Source organism: Mobula birostris, chromosome X, assembly GCF_030028105.1.
Source record: "Mobula birostris isolate sMobBir1 chromosome X, sMobBir1.hap1, whole genome shotgun sequence".
Taxonomy (NCBI): Eukaryota; Metazoa; Chordata; class Chondrichthyes; order Myliobatiformes; family Myliobatidae; genus Mobula; species Mobula birostris.
In genome coordinates, this window is record NC_092402.1 from 77515343 (window position 1) to 77532443 (window position 17101).

Below are 17101 nucleotides of genomic sequence, written 5' to 3' on the forward strand. Positions count from 1 at the left end.
ATGTGCTCAGCATTTGAGACAATGTAGCAGGTTGTATGTAGCCTGTGAGGTACAGTACTGTGTAAAAGCCTTAGCCACCTTTGATTTTTTTTTTATATACACATTTTGTGTTTTTTTTGGTCTTCTGTATTAGTGTGTCGGTAGAAAAAAGCAAATTTTTATATTTCCAAACATTCATTTTCCAAAAATCTAAACGTTAGAGAAATATTTGTATTTTGTTAAAGAAAGTAACATTAAGTAATTAGACCACATTTTAAATTTTTAAAAACTTGATTACTTTGTAGGTATATAGCCCAGCAAAGTTAACAAACAGGATGCTAATGATCAATGACATAATGAGTTGAATGAACTAAATTGATTAACTGAAACAGATGTAGAAGGAATCAAACTGGGTGAAGGACAACCTAACTAAAAGGTGAGGGTGTGGCAGATATGACAGCTTAACCTTCAAATTATCAATTCATCCACCATGGCAAGAGTGAGCATAGCTGTAAGACACAAGCTGGTCATCCTGCATCAGCAAGGTCTCTCCCAAGCAGAAATTTTGCGGCACGCAGGCATTTCAAGATATGCTGTCCGAGCTCTTCTGAAATACAAAAAAATGGGCAAGGTTGAGGACCAGAAACGAAGTGGTCAGCCGCAGAAACTGCAGCAGATGAAAGATGCATCAAACTGATGTCCCCTCTAAATCAGGAGAAGTCCAGCACTGCTATCAGCTCTGAACTCGTAGAAACAGCTCTTTACTGTCCAGAGAAGTCTTGTCATAAGTGGTCTTCATGGAAGAGTTGCTGCCAAAAAGCCATTCCTCCGAAGTGGAAACATAGCCAAGAGGCTCACCTATGCACAAAAATGCAAGGACTGGTGTGCTGAACAATAGCAGCAAATACTCTGGACAGACGAGTCAAAATTTGAAATTTGTGGCTCAAGCAGGAGGTATTTCATTATTTTTGAAAGCGTCTTCACTTTGCAGAATCTTTTTACATGTGCCTGAGGCTTTTGCACAGTACTGTATATAGTTGGTAAAATAAACATGCCTAATTCAGATGGCATAAGGACATGGTAGCTCTGTGACTATCTCCAGCTGATCCTTTCAATGCATTTATTGCAATCGTTCCATTGCTTTAAATCTCAATTCTAAGTCTGTCAGCTACAAAACTGCATTCTGTTTTCTTTTTGGTATCTTGATGTGCCTATGTATGGCATGATTTGCCTGGATGGCAAACTTCACTGTCTCGATGCACATCACAATGACAAGATAATACCAATAACAAGTTAGTCATGCAAATTAATAACTTTTGGTGGATCAGTGTTTTTGTCAATCGCTAAATGATTTGTATGGATACGTTAGTATAACTTTGGTTTGCTTAACATTACAAAATATCTGCATTTATCAAGTACAGTTTAAGTATGATGTCTAACCAATTGTGGTGTTATGTTTGTATCTTTCCATTTTATTTATTTCAGGTATTCTAGACCAAGGAGAGGGAGTCCTCATTGTGTTTGACGAGCCTCCAGTAGACAAAACATATGAAACAGCGCTTGAAACAATCCAGAATATGAGTAAAGTAGTGGACTCTCTCTACAACAAGGCAAAAAAACTGACATAGGTAGGTGTAATAAAATGCCAGGAACTGAAGTGTTTCCAATCTTTTTCAGATGCAGTTGATATTGCTGTATTCATGAGACAATACCTGTGAGCTTTCGTACTCAAGGCAATTTGTGTGGACACTATAAACTTACATGCTTGCATTTATTTTGGAATCCATTTGCAAATCGTGATCTAGTTGCAGATTTTTGCTAGAATTAGTGGTGGCTTGGCCTAGTGTCTCAAGCTCTGTGACCTTGTGCTACATAAGTAATCTAACCAAACACATGTCATCACCTTTACTTCCAATATTTCTCCACATTTGGTATTTCTTTTCATTTTATAGTTCATTGAGGCATACTTCTTTAAAATAGAGTATTTGTGTCTGTATGCTTTAATCAACTTAAACCAATGTTCTTACCTTTTGATCCGCTCAAACTTTGTCCTTTCACCTCATGGCATTTAAAAGTTCCACAATTTTCACTTCATGAGATCTTGCTTTGGATAATTGACCAACATAATATCACGTGAAGTTAGAAATAATATCTATTAAATCAAATGCAAGGGAATCATCCAGCATTTACAATGCCCTCAGCACCATTCACATTGGGTGTATTCTCATGTTTGTGGCAGACAACAAAGACAGGCAAAGTGAGAAGAATCCAGAAAGATATACTGAAAAGGATTTATGTAATTTTGAATATGTGCTATAGAATTTCTAACAGATATCACAATAATAATGCTTCTGCTTTGAGATTGAAATGAATTCTGACTTTGGCATCCAATGCAATAAGCATTAAATGCCTGAATATGAGGATCAGAATGTTCATCTAAAAGCAAAATCTTAATCACTTGCCTACTGCACAAAGTTCATGCAGGCTACAGTGCTTTCTTTGAATTTCTGCAGCTTTCTTTTATTACTGTTTATTAATAAATGCAAATCATCAGTTGATTTCTTCTCAAAAGGCACCTACAATTCCAGAGTCAAGTCGGGTCAAGTATATTGTTATGTGCACAATACATGGTACAGTTAGGAACTTGCAGCAGCATCACTGACATCACAGGATGACATCAGCTTCTCAGTCTCCCTTCAGCTTTCTGTATATTCAGCATAAGGGTTAGTCGTTAAGCACCAAAATCCAAGCCCTCACACTACTACCTCTTTAAATTTAAAAAAAAATCAGTGATGCACTTGCACATTGCAGGATTAAGTCCTTCATTAATAAAGTCATTCATTTTGGACGCCATGGTAGGTACTGGGTTAGTGCAATGCTATTAGAACTCGGGTGTTTCGGAGTTCAATTTCGGTGCTGTTTCATAAGTTCATCCTCCCCACAGAATGTGTGGGTTTTCTTTGGGTCCTCTGGTTTCCTCCCAGAGTCCAAAGATGTACTGGATGTGTTAATTGGTCATTGTAAATTGTCCTGTGATTAGGTTGGGGTTTGCTAGGACGGCATGGCTGGAAGGGCCTACTCAGCACTGTGTCGCTAAATAAACAAATTTTATTACTGAACAGTTAAGTCGTAAAGATCACATTTCTGTTTGGATTTCTAGAATACATGATCAAGGTATCACCTTGTAACTAGAATCACCTCTAGATTCACCAGGAATTGCAGAAACACCACTAATCCAACAACTTCCTTTTGTTAAGTTTGGGCTACTTTGCGTCACCTGGCCTGTTAAAGTTGCGATATTTTTCAAATGCAAAAAAAGTTCCCATCATGGAGCAGAGTGGGTGATTTATAATATTCATTTCAATATAATTTTTAAACCATACATTAATGGTGACTTGCATTAGGATTTTGATAGAGACTGTTGTTGGTGCACCGTTCATTAAAGTAATTAGGTTTCACTGCTTTTTTTTCTAGATAGCTGTTTTTTTTTCCAAAAAATGCTCCATCAGTGAATGCTGAAGAAATCTTGCTGATTGGACACATTCAGAATCTTGGTTTCCTATTTTGATGGAAATAGAACAGAACTTGATTGTTATGTGGAATGAGTTCCTCCCCTCTTCAGGTTTCAATTTGTTTAGAATTTTTTTTCTTTTGTTGATGAATGTTTCTGATGTTATTTGTTAGTGTGGGCCAGTCACGCAACTAGAGCAAATCAAAAAAAATTCCAAAAATCGAAATCAGAAAACTTGCGGGTATTCTAATGAAGAGGCTCATCTGAAACACTGTGTTTTCCTTCACAAATGCTGGCTGGCCTATTACTAGCATTTCCAAAAATAAACATGATATGACCATTTTCACCAACTGACATCTTCACTGCCATTGAAAAGAGTGCTTTCAATCTTTTTCTTACTAGTGCAGACAATGTCTTTGCTGTCTGAAGCAACCAACCTCTGTCTGAAGGTATCCCTCCATATTATAACTTGCTTTTTTTAGTGTCTGCTTTCTAACTGACTGCTTAGGTCCCGTCTGTAGAAAATTGACCATTATTGCCACCAATTGACCAAAGATAATCCTATGTTAATTTCATTTTGTATTCCTCCCACATTCTCATCAACCCCCTCCCTAACCACTTCAGATTCTACCCCTCATCTGTACGGATGTAAAGGCATCTGTTAGTCTTGCGAGACCATGGATCTGCGCCTGGAAAGTCTTCACTCTCCAGGGCGCAGGCCTGGGCAAGGTTGTATGGAAGACCAGCAGTTGCCCATGCTGCAAGTCTCCCCTCTCCACAACACCGATGTTGTCCAAGGGAAGCGCATTAGGACCCATACAGCTTGGCACCAGCGTCGTCGCAGAGCAATGTGTGATTAAGTGTCTTGTTCAAGGACACAACACGCTGCCTCGGCTGAGGCTCGAACTCACGACCTTCAGGTAGCTAGTCCAATGCCTTAACCACTTGGCCACGTGCCCACACTTCTATACACTAGCGACAATTTACAGTGGCCTATTGGCCTAACAATACAAGTCTTTGGGATGTGGGAGGAAACTAGAGCACTTTTAGGGAGAAGGTGCAAATTCCAGGCACTAATCAAGATTGAATTTGGGTCTCTGGCACTGTGAGACTGTAGCTCTACTAACTATTGTCATTATACTTGTGCTACCCAATCCTTTTATCTTCATTTCATTGCCTATCTCTTCATCAAACCTATAGACGAAATCTGTTGTTGTGTTCTGCAAGTAGTTTATTGTAATTACCCAGAGAATGATTTTTTTTGTATAGAACAACAAAAAATGTAGCACTCCACCTCACATGTAGACTAGTTTTTGATCCGAAGTTCCCTGACCCAACTTATTTTTGAGCTCAGATTCTTGTTTGCGTGTGGAAGTGTTGATTTCTGTAAGATGACTTGGAATAGCTTTTGTAGCATTCAGATGGTCATTTGAACTGCATTATGATGGAACTCGGCAGAATATTGAAAATACTGTGTATTCTCCAATGTCATGCTAAAAATGCCCTGTTACACACTGAGACTAAAATTGGGGCAGTATTCAACTTTGAAACTGTGAGAACGGGGGTAAGGCTTATTCCACAACTGTTACTTTTTAGTGCAAATGGTCCACAGTGGTGTTGTATGGGTTGGCTGGCAAAGAAATGTTTTTACTTTAAAAGTTACTTAAATAGTAAGATTGGATAGTCTTTACATAGCAGCTGAAAGGTATATTCTGGACTGGCTACTTTCAACATTATTACTCTTAATTGTCTTTAAAACTCATCAATTCCCATCCATAGTTTTAATTCTTGAAAGCAAAAAGTTATTCTGTAACAACTGGTTAAATTTCTGCTACGGCATTTTCATTATAACTTCATAGGCAAAAAGGTTCTTGACCATTGTCATTTTATCTTTGGCATTTACAGCATAGAAGACTGATGTCCAAACTAGCCAACAGTGTTATTTCTGTAACTCTATTTCATGGCTTTGTCTGTAGCCCTGGGCTTTTTGGTTTTTCAGGTGTTCATCCACTTATTTTTGAATTATATCTTTATCACCCAGCATGAAATGAAGTAGACCACTTTTATTCTTATGTTTGAAAATAAATGTCATCATTTCCCTTGATCTTTTCTATCAACTTAAATCTACAGTACTTCCCATTCTTAGTCACCGCTCACCTGTTCACCCTATCTAGCCTTGCAACTTTATACACAATTAAATTTGCCCATGGTACAAGAGAGGTAGCTTCTGCAACAAAGCTTAGATTTCAAAGTGAACTTGAACATGTGTATCATCAAATCTTGAGAAGAATCTGTGAGCAGGAAGTCATCAGTTGGAATCCTGATTGTGCACACGTTTAATAAGGATATCACTACTTTAATTTTGATTACTCTAAACCAATCCAAACATTTATGTTTTAGCATAGTCTGCAACACACATCTGTGGTGCCAGACACCTGGTATCTTAACATTTTAAAAATGCCACCGTAAATTTTAGGATGGTGGTGTGGAGAAAAGTCTCAACGGAAGGAGGTGTAAGGTGCTCCTTTCCTCTTCTAGCAAGGGGTAGTACCTGCTTAGCACCCTGATCAGGGTCATAAGCAGCCAAGGGAGCAGGTGGTGGGTGGTCATATGAGCAGTTGATGCATATCACAAGTCCTGGTTACACGTTCACTGACACCAGGCAGACAATCTCGGAAGAGGATTGATGATGGCTGGTGTCATTCATCTTGTAAAGACACTACCCAGTAGAAGGCAATGGCAAACTGCTGTAGAAAAATTTGCCAAGAGCAATCATGGTCATGGAGAGACTATGATCACCCACGTCATACGATACAGTACATAATGAACAAACCCTAAATTTTAATAGTTATTTGGTTTGTGTAGGCACATACATAATTATATCACTGAAAGGGCCATCTGGGCCACCTACATATTTCGATGTAGGCATTAACATTACGAGTTTTCTGTGTTAATTATTTTCCCCTTTAAAGTCAGTGCTATATGCTCAAGTAGATTTTTTTTAAAACTGCAATCTTATAACCATTTTCACTTTCATTGTCAGACTGGCAATTCATTTCTACCAACATATGTTTAGTTGTCTGTTTTCCTTCAACAGAGAACGACTTTGATCCAGAGAATTGGAGTGTGTGACAGAAGAGAGTGGAGCTTGGAGAAATGTTAGGATTTTTTTCAGTGTGTCCTACTTTCAGTCTGAAAGTTTTTAAATCCTCATCAAATGCATTCTGTTCAGAATAAGTTTGTTCCAGTTTGATGTAGCCTTTACCCAGGTTATCAGGGGTGGTATGACATTTAAAAAAAATCCTTTTGTCGAGTATTGTCCTGCTCTTCATTCTTTTGACGGTTTAACCACACTCTGGCCTTGTTATGTGCAGAGTTTTTTGGTTGACTGTCGACCCACGCTGTCTGTATGGACCTGGCTGACATCACACTGCTTAAGACCTGACTTGTTTTTTAACAGTTTCCTAAACATGCCATCACTGTTTTGATTCTTGCCATCAATTTCAAATGTACAAAAGGTTTTCGATAACCAACAATTATCAGGTATATCTGATGTTCAGATGAGTTCATAAATAAAGAAGAAAACATTTTTTTTCAATGTGTGTGTGTTTTTTTTAAGATTTCTAAATTAGCAAGGAGGCAACATGCAAACACTGTAAATGGGTCACTGGAATCCCTCGGTACTGAAGGATATTGCCTTGACTTTTCCACTGATGTTTGAATATTTTAAATAGAAATATTACTGATGAATTGCTGTACATATTTTCTGCATCTGAATTTCTTGGGAGGGAGGAAGAAAATCTCTTTGGAACATCAATATTTGGCACTGTAAATTTCTTTGAAATGTGTGGAGTGTGGTAAAACTGAGTCACTAATATTAAATCAATATCTTAATAAAGGAGGTGATTTGCACAAAAAGCTACACGAGTGGCCTTTTCAACTTCGCTATCGTTTTCAGCCAGTAATATTCCTAGAAGTTTTTTTTAAAGGGCTTGTAACTTGAAGTTCTGAACCTAGTTTTCAAGCACATGGAGTAAAACACATTTACTGGCCTCGTGCAGAGCCGCCAGTGTCCTTTTGGAATTTGATTGGGTCAAATCTGCATGTTACTCAGTTGCTCTGGATCTTCTTTCCATACGGTGGCACAAAATGTATTATGTTACAAAAGATTTCTGGAAATTGGTAATCTTAGTTTCACCAATGAGCAGATAGCTGCTGGATTGAATTGGGATAAAATGGTCTACCTGCTCCCTAATGCAGGTGTGGAATGCAGTAGGACTGTGTTAAAATTACAGTGTTCGTTGCTTCTGTAAAGTCAGAGCAAAAGAGAAATTTTCCAGCTAATTAAACTGAATAACTAAATGTTGCACTTGATTTCTCTCTTTTTTTTTTGTTTATAGCAAATTTTATTGTGAATGACTTGGTGCCCATTGTGACAAGTAGTTATGATGCTTTGATGCAAACCTGATGTATTTCTTACAAACTGCTGGCAGGATCATCATTTCACTTTTCATTCTTCATGGCTTTCAGGACTGGATGAGGAGATGTGGAGAAAAGAGCTTTTCCCCACATTTCCAAGAGTGCATTGTCAGGTGTGATATATTTTCACTTACAACATATGATGTCGTTACTTAATTTGGGATCCACACCTCAACGTGCAATGGAATAGTCGGATATTTAACAAAAACTATCAGAAGCAAGTACATTAAAGTCAGTGCCTCAAGCACAATGCTTTGCTTGTTTCCAGACCTGCACACAATAACTGGGAGTTGCATAAAATGGTAATGTTGGTAGAGGTACAAGCGTATGTGTTGAGAAACTTAATGATCCGAAACAGAAATTAAATAGTTGCTATTTAGCACAGTTAACTTTGTACTGAGGTATTTGATTCTTAAAAGATCCAATCCAGTTGATTAATATTTTGCTATTTAACAAATCAAGATCAAGTAGATTTCTAAAGACTTAAGTTTGCTAAAACTGCTTTAATGAGTTGCTGTTTGTAGTGATCATGTTAAGTAATTTATATTTTTAAAGGGTTTTTAAGCCTGAATGCAGTTTCTCTGGTGCTACATTTGATCAATCTGACTTAGAATGTGCAGATTGTATGCATGATCGCTACCACTTTCTGCACCTCTTTAAATTATTTATTATATGAAATATTGGATTATGTTGACACTTTCACAACTTAAGAAAATAAATTCCATCTTTGATCTGGTGCATTTTAAGACTTTTTAATTATGTGAATGCCTGTCATTCATGTTGAGTTAGGAGTTTACTTATTATGGAAAGGTAATTTATTTTAATTGATCTAGGGTAGGGGTTCCTAACCTGGGGTCCAACCAGGCTTCATGGCAGATAAAAAGATTGTGAGCCCCTGATCTAGAAGAATGTGCTATCTTATACACAGTTCTTTTGTTGCTGTTCTGCAGAGGTCTATTTTTCTGTTTCCAAATGGCAGTTATCTTTACTCCACTATGATACAACTTTGTTTTAATATATCTTTTGCAGTACTTTCAATTCTATTTTTTAAAAAGCTTGTTTTTAAATGAGTTGGGTGAGGATTGTTTGAAAGTTGTCATGTGCATGTTTATGTTTCTGTGATTTTTAACTAATATTATTTTGAAGAACCCCTTTAATAGGTTTTATGATGCTTTTATGAATCCTAGCCTTCATTCCCCATGTTTTCAGTGCCTGGTTTTTAAAATATCTGTGAAATGTATCAGTCTTGGTCACATGATATACCATTATATAATGTAAATTTAATCCTAGAATTGTGCAGTGTGAAAATGTGCTATTCAGTCTAATTTATCCATACCAACCAGTGAGCACCCTTTCATATTAATCCCATCTCCCAGCACTTGGCTCAAGCCTTCTATACTTAAAGCAATTTAAGTGCTTATCTACCCAATTAAATTTTGTCAGCGACGCAGCTTATCCACTGTATTCCAGGTAGGTGCCACTCTCTGGGCGAAGAATATCTCTTGTCATGTCTGGTCTAAATCTTTACCACCTCATTTTAAGAATGTGCCTTTTATCTACTCCAGATGTGGTATGGTCGGTCTCCTTTAATCTACCCTACGTTCATTGATTGAGGCCTCCTTCGGCCAGGCTCGACCATGGATGTTGTGTCCTAGTTGTCTAGATACACAAGCCTGGGCAGTACAATTTGAAGGGCAACTTGTTGCCCATGTGGCAGGCTCATCCCCTCCACGCATCTGATGAACCCAAAGGAACGGCAGACAGGTGCAGTTTGGCACCGGCAGCGTCACAGAAGTTGCCAGTCAGCTTTGAACTCAACATAGGACTGCCTTAGGGACTCCAATTCTGGATTTTTCCCCTCAGGGTTTACTCCCAAAGCCTTTCCCGTGAGGCAGCAGAGGTCTGAGACCAGACACACTGTAACTTCTCCAGCCTCTCCTTGTAACTGAACTGCTGCAGTCCTGGTGAATCTCCTTCCAGATTGTTACTAGCATTAGAAAACATCAACATCTAATGTTAAGTAATTTTCAACTCAGCTTTTGAACAAATTACACATATTTAAGTATTCATCTGAAATGGAGAGAGAGGTTTGAGGCAGATGTATGTCAACAGACCACTTTTTGGATTTGTTTAGCAGATAAAACCTCATGACCATAAGATATAGGAGAAGGATTAGGCCATTTTGACCCATCTTGCCTCTCCACCTTTCAGTCATGGCTGTTTTTGCTTCTCCTGCCTCCTCCCCATAATCTTTAACTTTCTTACAAATCTAGAACTTATCATTCTCTGCCTTAAAAATGACATGGCCTCTGGCTAAAGAAATTTCTTCTCATTACAGTTTTAAAGAGAATGTTCCTTTATCTTAAGGCTGTGCCCCTGGATCCTAGATTTTCCTACCAATGGAAACATCCTCTCTATGCCCACTCCATCCAAGCCTTTTAGTATTTTGCAGATTACAATGAGATCTTCCCTCATCTTTCTGAACTCCCAATTACAGGCCCGGAGACATCAAACACTTGTACGTTAAGCTTTTTATGACTATTCATTCTCTCTCATTTCCTAAATTCATATCCTTCATGTGGGGACTTAATTCTTGAACTGATGAATCTCATGGAAGCGCTAATTTTAACCAAAGTGAGGAAAGTTGTTGGAGTTCTATCTGATGCACAGATGGAAGGCATAATAGTACAGCAGGGACCCATATTCAATTTTGTGCTTGTATGCAATTTTTACATTCCTTCTGGAAGTGTGGATTTCCCTCGGGTGTTCCATTTTCCTTCCACATAGACTTGCTGGCCAATGGGTTAATTGGTTATTGTGAATTACCATTAGCGTGTGTGTGTGTCTCGGGGCGCCATCATGACAGGCTTTTTGGTATGCTCATCGTATGGCATGTCTTGGGCATCTGAAACCTGGCGGAGCCCATCCCTCTCTAGGGCTATTACTGTAGGTGGGTAATAAATGAATTGGGGTTGGTGTGAATAGGTGACTGAACATTGGAACAAAGGTGCTGATAGGATTGCTTTAAGAAGGTGCAATAGAATAAGATGTAAAATGGTTTATTTTCATTCTTTGAAAATAATTAAGTTCACCAGATCTATTCTTTAACCAGCACCAGTGCCAACATCATAAAGGATGATTTGGCTACACTTGTGATTTTATGGCTGTGTGTAACCAGCAGTAATGTTTTTGTGATGTATTCTGCTACCCACAGTCCCCAAATGGAAGGAAAACTTAGTCATGCCTTTCCATGACATCACAAGTACTCGAGATTCCCCACAGTACCAAAGAATTAAACATGTTCGTTTAATTATAACTATAATTAAAACTATAGTTGGGGGGGGCAGACAGGCGATTTTGTGGACGCAGGAAAGAAGCACGGATGGTAGTTTGCCTCCCAGGTGCCAAGGTCCGGGATGTTTCTGATCGCGCCCAGTATGTCCTGAAGTGGGAAGGAGAACAGCCAGAGGTCATGGTACATATCGGTATCAACAACGTAGGCAGGAAAAGGGAGGAGGTCCTGAAAACAGACTACAGGGAGTTAGGAAGGAAGTTGAGAAGCAGGACCTCAAAGGTAGTAATCTCAGGATTACTGCCTGTGCCACGCGACAGTGAGTATAGGAATAGAGTGAGGTGGAGGATAAATGCCTGGCTGAGGGATTGGAGCGGGGAGCAGGGATTCAGATTTCTGGATCATTGGGACATATTTTGGGGCAGGAGTGACCTGTACAAAAAGGACAGGTTGCACTTGAATCCTTGGGGGACCAATATCCTGGTTGGGGAGGTTTGCTAAGGCTATTGGGGAGAGTTTAAACTAGAATTATTGGGAGCTGGGAACTCAACTGAAGAGACCGAGGAAGAGGCGGGTGTCTCACAAATAGAGAAAGCTTGTAGGCAGTGTGAGAGGGAGGATAGGCAGGTGAGAGAGAAGGGACGCGCACAGACCGATGGTTTGAGATGTATTTATTTTAATGCAAGGAGCATCATGGCAAAGCGGATGAGCTTAGAGCGTGGATCAGTACTTGGAGCTATGATGTTGTGTTACAGAGACTTGGATGGCTCAGGGGCAGGAATGGTTACTTCGAGTGCCAGGCTTTAGATGTTTCAGAAAGGACAGGGAGGAAGACAAAAGAGGTGGGGGCGTGAAACAGGAAGGGATCAATAACTCTACTGGGTGTTTTTTATCGACCACCCAATAGTAACAGGGCCACCGAGGAGCAGATAAGGAGACAGATTCTGCAAAGGTGTAATAATAACAGGGTTGTCGTGGTGGGAGATTTTAATTTCCCAAATATTGATTGGCATCTCCCTAGAGTGAGGGCTTTAGATGGGGTGGAGTTTGTTAGGTGAGTTCAGGAAGGTTTGACACAATATGTAGATAAGCCTACAAGGGGACAGGCTGTACTTGATCTGGTATTGGGAAATGAACCTGGTCAGGTGTCAGATCTCAGTGGGAGAGCATTTTGGGGATTGTGATCACAATTCTATCTCCTTTACCTTAGCATTGGAGAGGGAGAGGAACAGACAAGTTAGGAAAGTGTTTAATTGGAGTAAGGGGAAATGTGAGGCTATCAGGCAGGAACTTGGAAGCATAAATTAGAAACAGATGTTCTCAAGGGCATGTACGGAAGAAATGTGGCAAATGTTCAGGGGATATTTGCATGGAGTTCTGCATAGCTACTGTCCAATGAGACGGAGAGGATAGTAGGGTACAGGAACTGTGGTGTACAAAGGCTGTTGTAAATCTAGTCAAGAAGAAAAGAGCTTACGAAAGGTTCAAAAAACTAGGTGATGATAGAGATCTGGGCCGTACCCTCCAAATATCTGGACCTGCCTCTCGGTTTTTTTTTTTCACTACCTTGCTTTCCATTTTTTCTATTTTCTATCTATGATTTATAATTTAAATTTTTAATATTTACTATCGATTTGTAATCCAGGGAGAGGATAGCGCAGAATCAAGTATCACTGTGATAATTGTACATTCTAGTATCAATTGTTTGGCGGCAATAAAGTATAAAGATCTAGAAGATTATAAGGCTTGCAGGAAGGAGCTTAAGAAAGAAATTAGGAGAGCCAGAAGAGGCCATGAGAAGGCCTTAGCGGACAGGATTAAGGAAAACCCCAAGGCATTCTACAAGTATGTGAAGAGCAAGAGGATGAGATGTGAGGGAATAGAACCAATCAAGTGTGACAATGGCAAAGTCTGAATAGAACCGGAGGAGATAGCGGAGGTACTTAGTGAATACTTTGCTTCAGTATTCACTACCGAAAAGGATCTTGGCGATTGTAGGGATGACTTACAGCAGACTGAAAGGCTTGAGCATGTAGATATTAATGAAGAGGATGTGCTGGATCTTTTGGAAAGCATCAAGTTGGATAAGTCACTGGGACTGGACAAGATGTACCCCAGGCTACTGTGGGAGGCAAGGGAGGAGATTGCTGAGCCTCTGGCAATGATCTTTGCATCATCAGTGGGGACGGAAGAGGTTCTGGAGGATTGGAGGGTTGCGGATGTTGTTCCATCATCAAGAAAGGGAGTAGAGATAGCCCAGGAAATTATAGACCAGTGAGTCTTAGTTCAGTGGTTGGTAAGTTGATGGAGAAGATCCTGAGAGGCAGGATTTTTGATCATTTGGAGAGGCATAGTATGATTAAGAATAGTCAGCATAGCTTTATCAAAGGCAGGTCATGCCTTACGAGCCTGATTGAATTTTCTGAGGATGTGACTGAACACATTGATGAAGGTAGAGCAGTAGATGTAGTGTATATGGATTTCAGCAAGGCATTTGATAAGGTACCCCATGCAAGGCTTATTGAGAAAGTAAGGAGGCATGGGATCCAAGGGGACATTGCTTTGTGAATCCAGAACTTACTTGCCCACAGAAGGCAAAGAGTGGTTGTAGATGGGTCATATTCTTCATGGCGGTCGGTCACCAGTGGTGTGCCTCAGGGATCTGTTTTTTGTGACTTTTATAAATGACCTGGATGAAGAAGTGGAGGGATGGGTTAGTAAATTTGCTGATGACACAAAGGTTGGGGGTGTTGTGGATAGTGTGGAGGGCTGTCAGAGATTACAGTGGGACATTGAGAGGATGCAAAACTGGGCTGAGAAGTGGCAGATGGAGTTCAACCCAGATAAGTATGAGATGGTTCATTTTGGTAGGTCAAATATGATGGCAGAATATAGTATTAATGGTAAGACTTTTGGCAGTGTGGAGGATCAGAAGGATCTTGGAGTCCGAGTCCATAGGACACTCAAAGCTGCTGCACAGGTTGATTTTGTGGTTAAGAAAGCATATGGTGCATTGGCCTTCATCAATTGTGGAATTGAGTTTAGGAGCCGAGAGGTAATGTTACAGTTATATAGGATCCTGGTCAGACCCCACTTGGAGTAATGTGCTGAGTTCTGGTCGCCTCACTATAGGAAGGATGTGGAAACCATAGAAAGGGTGCAGAGGAGATTTACAAGGAGGTTGCCTGGATTGTGGAGCATGCCTTATGAGAATAGGTTGCGTGAACTCGGTCTTTTCTCCTTGGAGCGACGGAGGATGAGAGATGACCTGATAGAGAGGCGTTGATCGTGTGGATAGTCAGAGGCTTTTTCTCAGGGCTGAAATGGCTTGCATGAGAGGGCACAGTTTTAAGATGCTTGGAAGTGGCTACAGAGGAGATGTCAGGGTTTTTTTTTTTGCAGAGAGTGGTGAGTGCATGGAATGGGCTGCCGGTGGTGGAGGCAGGATAGGGTCTTTTAAGAGACTCCTGGATAGGTACATGGAGCTTAGAAAAATAGAGGGCTATCGGTAACCTTAGGTAATTTCAAAGGTAAGGACATGTTCGGCACAGCTTTGTGGGCCGAAGGGCCTGTATTGTACTGTAGGTTTTCTATGTTTCTATGTATTTGTAGCTATTACATTTTAAGGAGAGGTTAGAAATGCAGGGTACTTTCTCACTGGAATGTAGTATCTTATAGGCAATATTAGGTTTATAAAATTGAGGGGACATAGATCTGGTATTAAATTCTTTTTCAGAGTCTAGAACTAGAAATTGCACTTTAAATAGGAAGTGCCTATTTAAAGTGAATAGAAAAATTAGAAGAGTTGTTTGTGCAAGGTGGTGAATATCCAGCTTGAGCTGCTGGAGGGTTTGGAGGTGTATACGATCACAACATTTAAAAGGTGTTTGGGTAGAAAACATTGAGGGATAAAGTCAAAATTTGCACAAATGGGCTTAGTGTAGATGGAGCACAATTGGCATTATGTGAGATGATCATTTGTGATTCTCTGATTGACGGTCATAATTTGTTTCTTGAGAGTTCTGGCTCAAATAATCTCCTTAGTCCCTTGATTCAACTCTACATATAAAATTGAATTGACTTAAAAATCAAGTCTTTGGGTAACTTTAATATTTAAACTTTCTCTATTCTATATCAGAATGTTGTCTGTTCAACAAAATTAATACTGCCTTGTTGGGCAGATGGACTTTTACTTCACTTAAGAACATTACAAGACTGTGACATTATGCTTTAATGTAGAAATTGCAGGAACTAATTTGTATGCAAGGGTCCACTGGCAGTGGTGTATATTCAGCTGGAATTTAGAAGAATTAGGAGGGATCTTATTGAAACTATCGAATATTGAAAGACCTAAATAGAGTGGGCGTGGGCAGGATACTTCTTATATGGGAGAGTCAAGGACCAGAGGGTTGTCCATTTTGAACAGAGATGAGGAATTTCTTTAGCCCGAGGTCAGTAAATCTGTGAAATTCATTGCCACGGGGTTGTGGAGGCCAAGTCATTGAGTATATTTAAAGCACAGGTTGATAGGTTCCTGATTAGCAAGAGTGTCATATAATGGTTAAGTTTAAAAAGTAGTGAGGTAGTGATCATGGGTTCAATGTCCATTCAGGAATTTGATGGCAGAGGGGAAGAAGCTGTTCCTGAATCACTCTGAGTGTGTGCCTTTGGGCTTCTGTACCTCCTTCCTGATGCTAGCAATGAGAACAGGGCATGTCCTCCTGTGTCTTATTATCAAGTACTGTATACAATTTTTATACACACATTCTTTCTCTCACTCTCCTTTTTCTCCCTCTGTCCCTCTCACTATACCCCTTGCCCATCCTCTGGGTTTCCCCCCTCCCCCTTTTCTTTCTCCCTGGGTCTCCTGTCCCATGATCCTCTCATATCCCCTTTGCGAATCACCTGTCCAGCTCTTGGCTCCATCCCTCCCCCTCCTGTCTTCTCCTATCATTTTGGACCTCCCCCTCCCCCTCCCACTTTCAAATCTCTTACTCGCTGTTCCTTCAGTTAGTCCTGACGAAGGGTCTCGGCCTGAAACGTCGTCTGCACCTCTTCCTACAGATGCTGCCCGGCCTGCTGCGTTCCCAGCAACTTTGATGTGTGTTGACTGTATACACTATATTTCAAGTATCAATCGACATGTTGCGGCAAACTTTTATGAGAAAGTCTGTTTCACATACACCACCAGCAAGAATCGTGCCTGAGGTGATCATTTAAATGAGGAGCCTTTGCAGGGTGTCGATCCGAAACGTCCACGATTCCTTTCCTCCCACAGATGATGCGCACCCCAGTTCCTCCAGAAGTTTGTTCGTGGTTTCGAGATGACGGATTGAGTTGTTGTTCCTGCAGTAGCCAGCGGATGGCCTCTTTGCATGCACTCCACACAAAGCGCTTTTACCCCGCAAAATGGGATCCAAGCTCGATCTGATAATCTAAGCTGCTATCTATATTAAAATCGGGATGGAGTGGGTCTAATATAAGCAATAGGCACGAGAAATTCTGCAGATGCTGTAACTCTTAAAACAACACACAAAATTCTGGAGGAACTCAACGGGTCAGCGCGCCATCTACGGAAATGAATAAACAGTGGATAAAACCAATTAAACCAACCAATATCAATTATAAAAAAAATCATGCACGAAATCGATTAAAAGGCTGAAAACACAAAACAGTTCTCAGTTGCCAGCTAATGCATTGTTTTAAAAAGTTTGGAGAATCAGTGAACTTGTTTTCATAAAGCAGCTGATGGGAAAAGTGTCCCTATTATCGCCTAAAATCTGGAGAGGACAAACGGTTCTCGGGAGTTTTTGTAAAACGGGAGCGGCGACCTTCGTTTA

General features: G+C 40.1%; 1 protein-coding gene across 1 annotated transcript in view; it reads left to right on the forward strand.

Annotated features, from left to right (window-relative positions):
• The window catches only part of LOC140191383 (26S proteasome non-ATPase regulatory subunit 11), a 53718-nt gene extending 46630 nt beyond the window's left edge, over nucleotides 1-7088 (forward strand). The window contains exons 13-14 of the mRNA XM_072248759.1: nucleotides 1465-1607; nucleotides 6588-7088. Of these exons, the coding sequence (XP_072104860.1) occupies nucleotides 1465-1607 (143 nt within the window). The 3' untranslated portion in view covers nucleotides 6588-7088. The remainder of the gene's footprint in view (nucleotides 1-1464; nucleotides 1608-6587) is intronic.
• Nucleotides 7089-17101: the final 10013 nt, after the last annotated feature.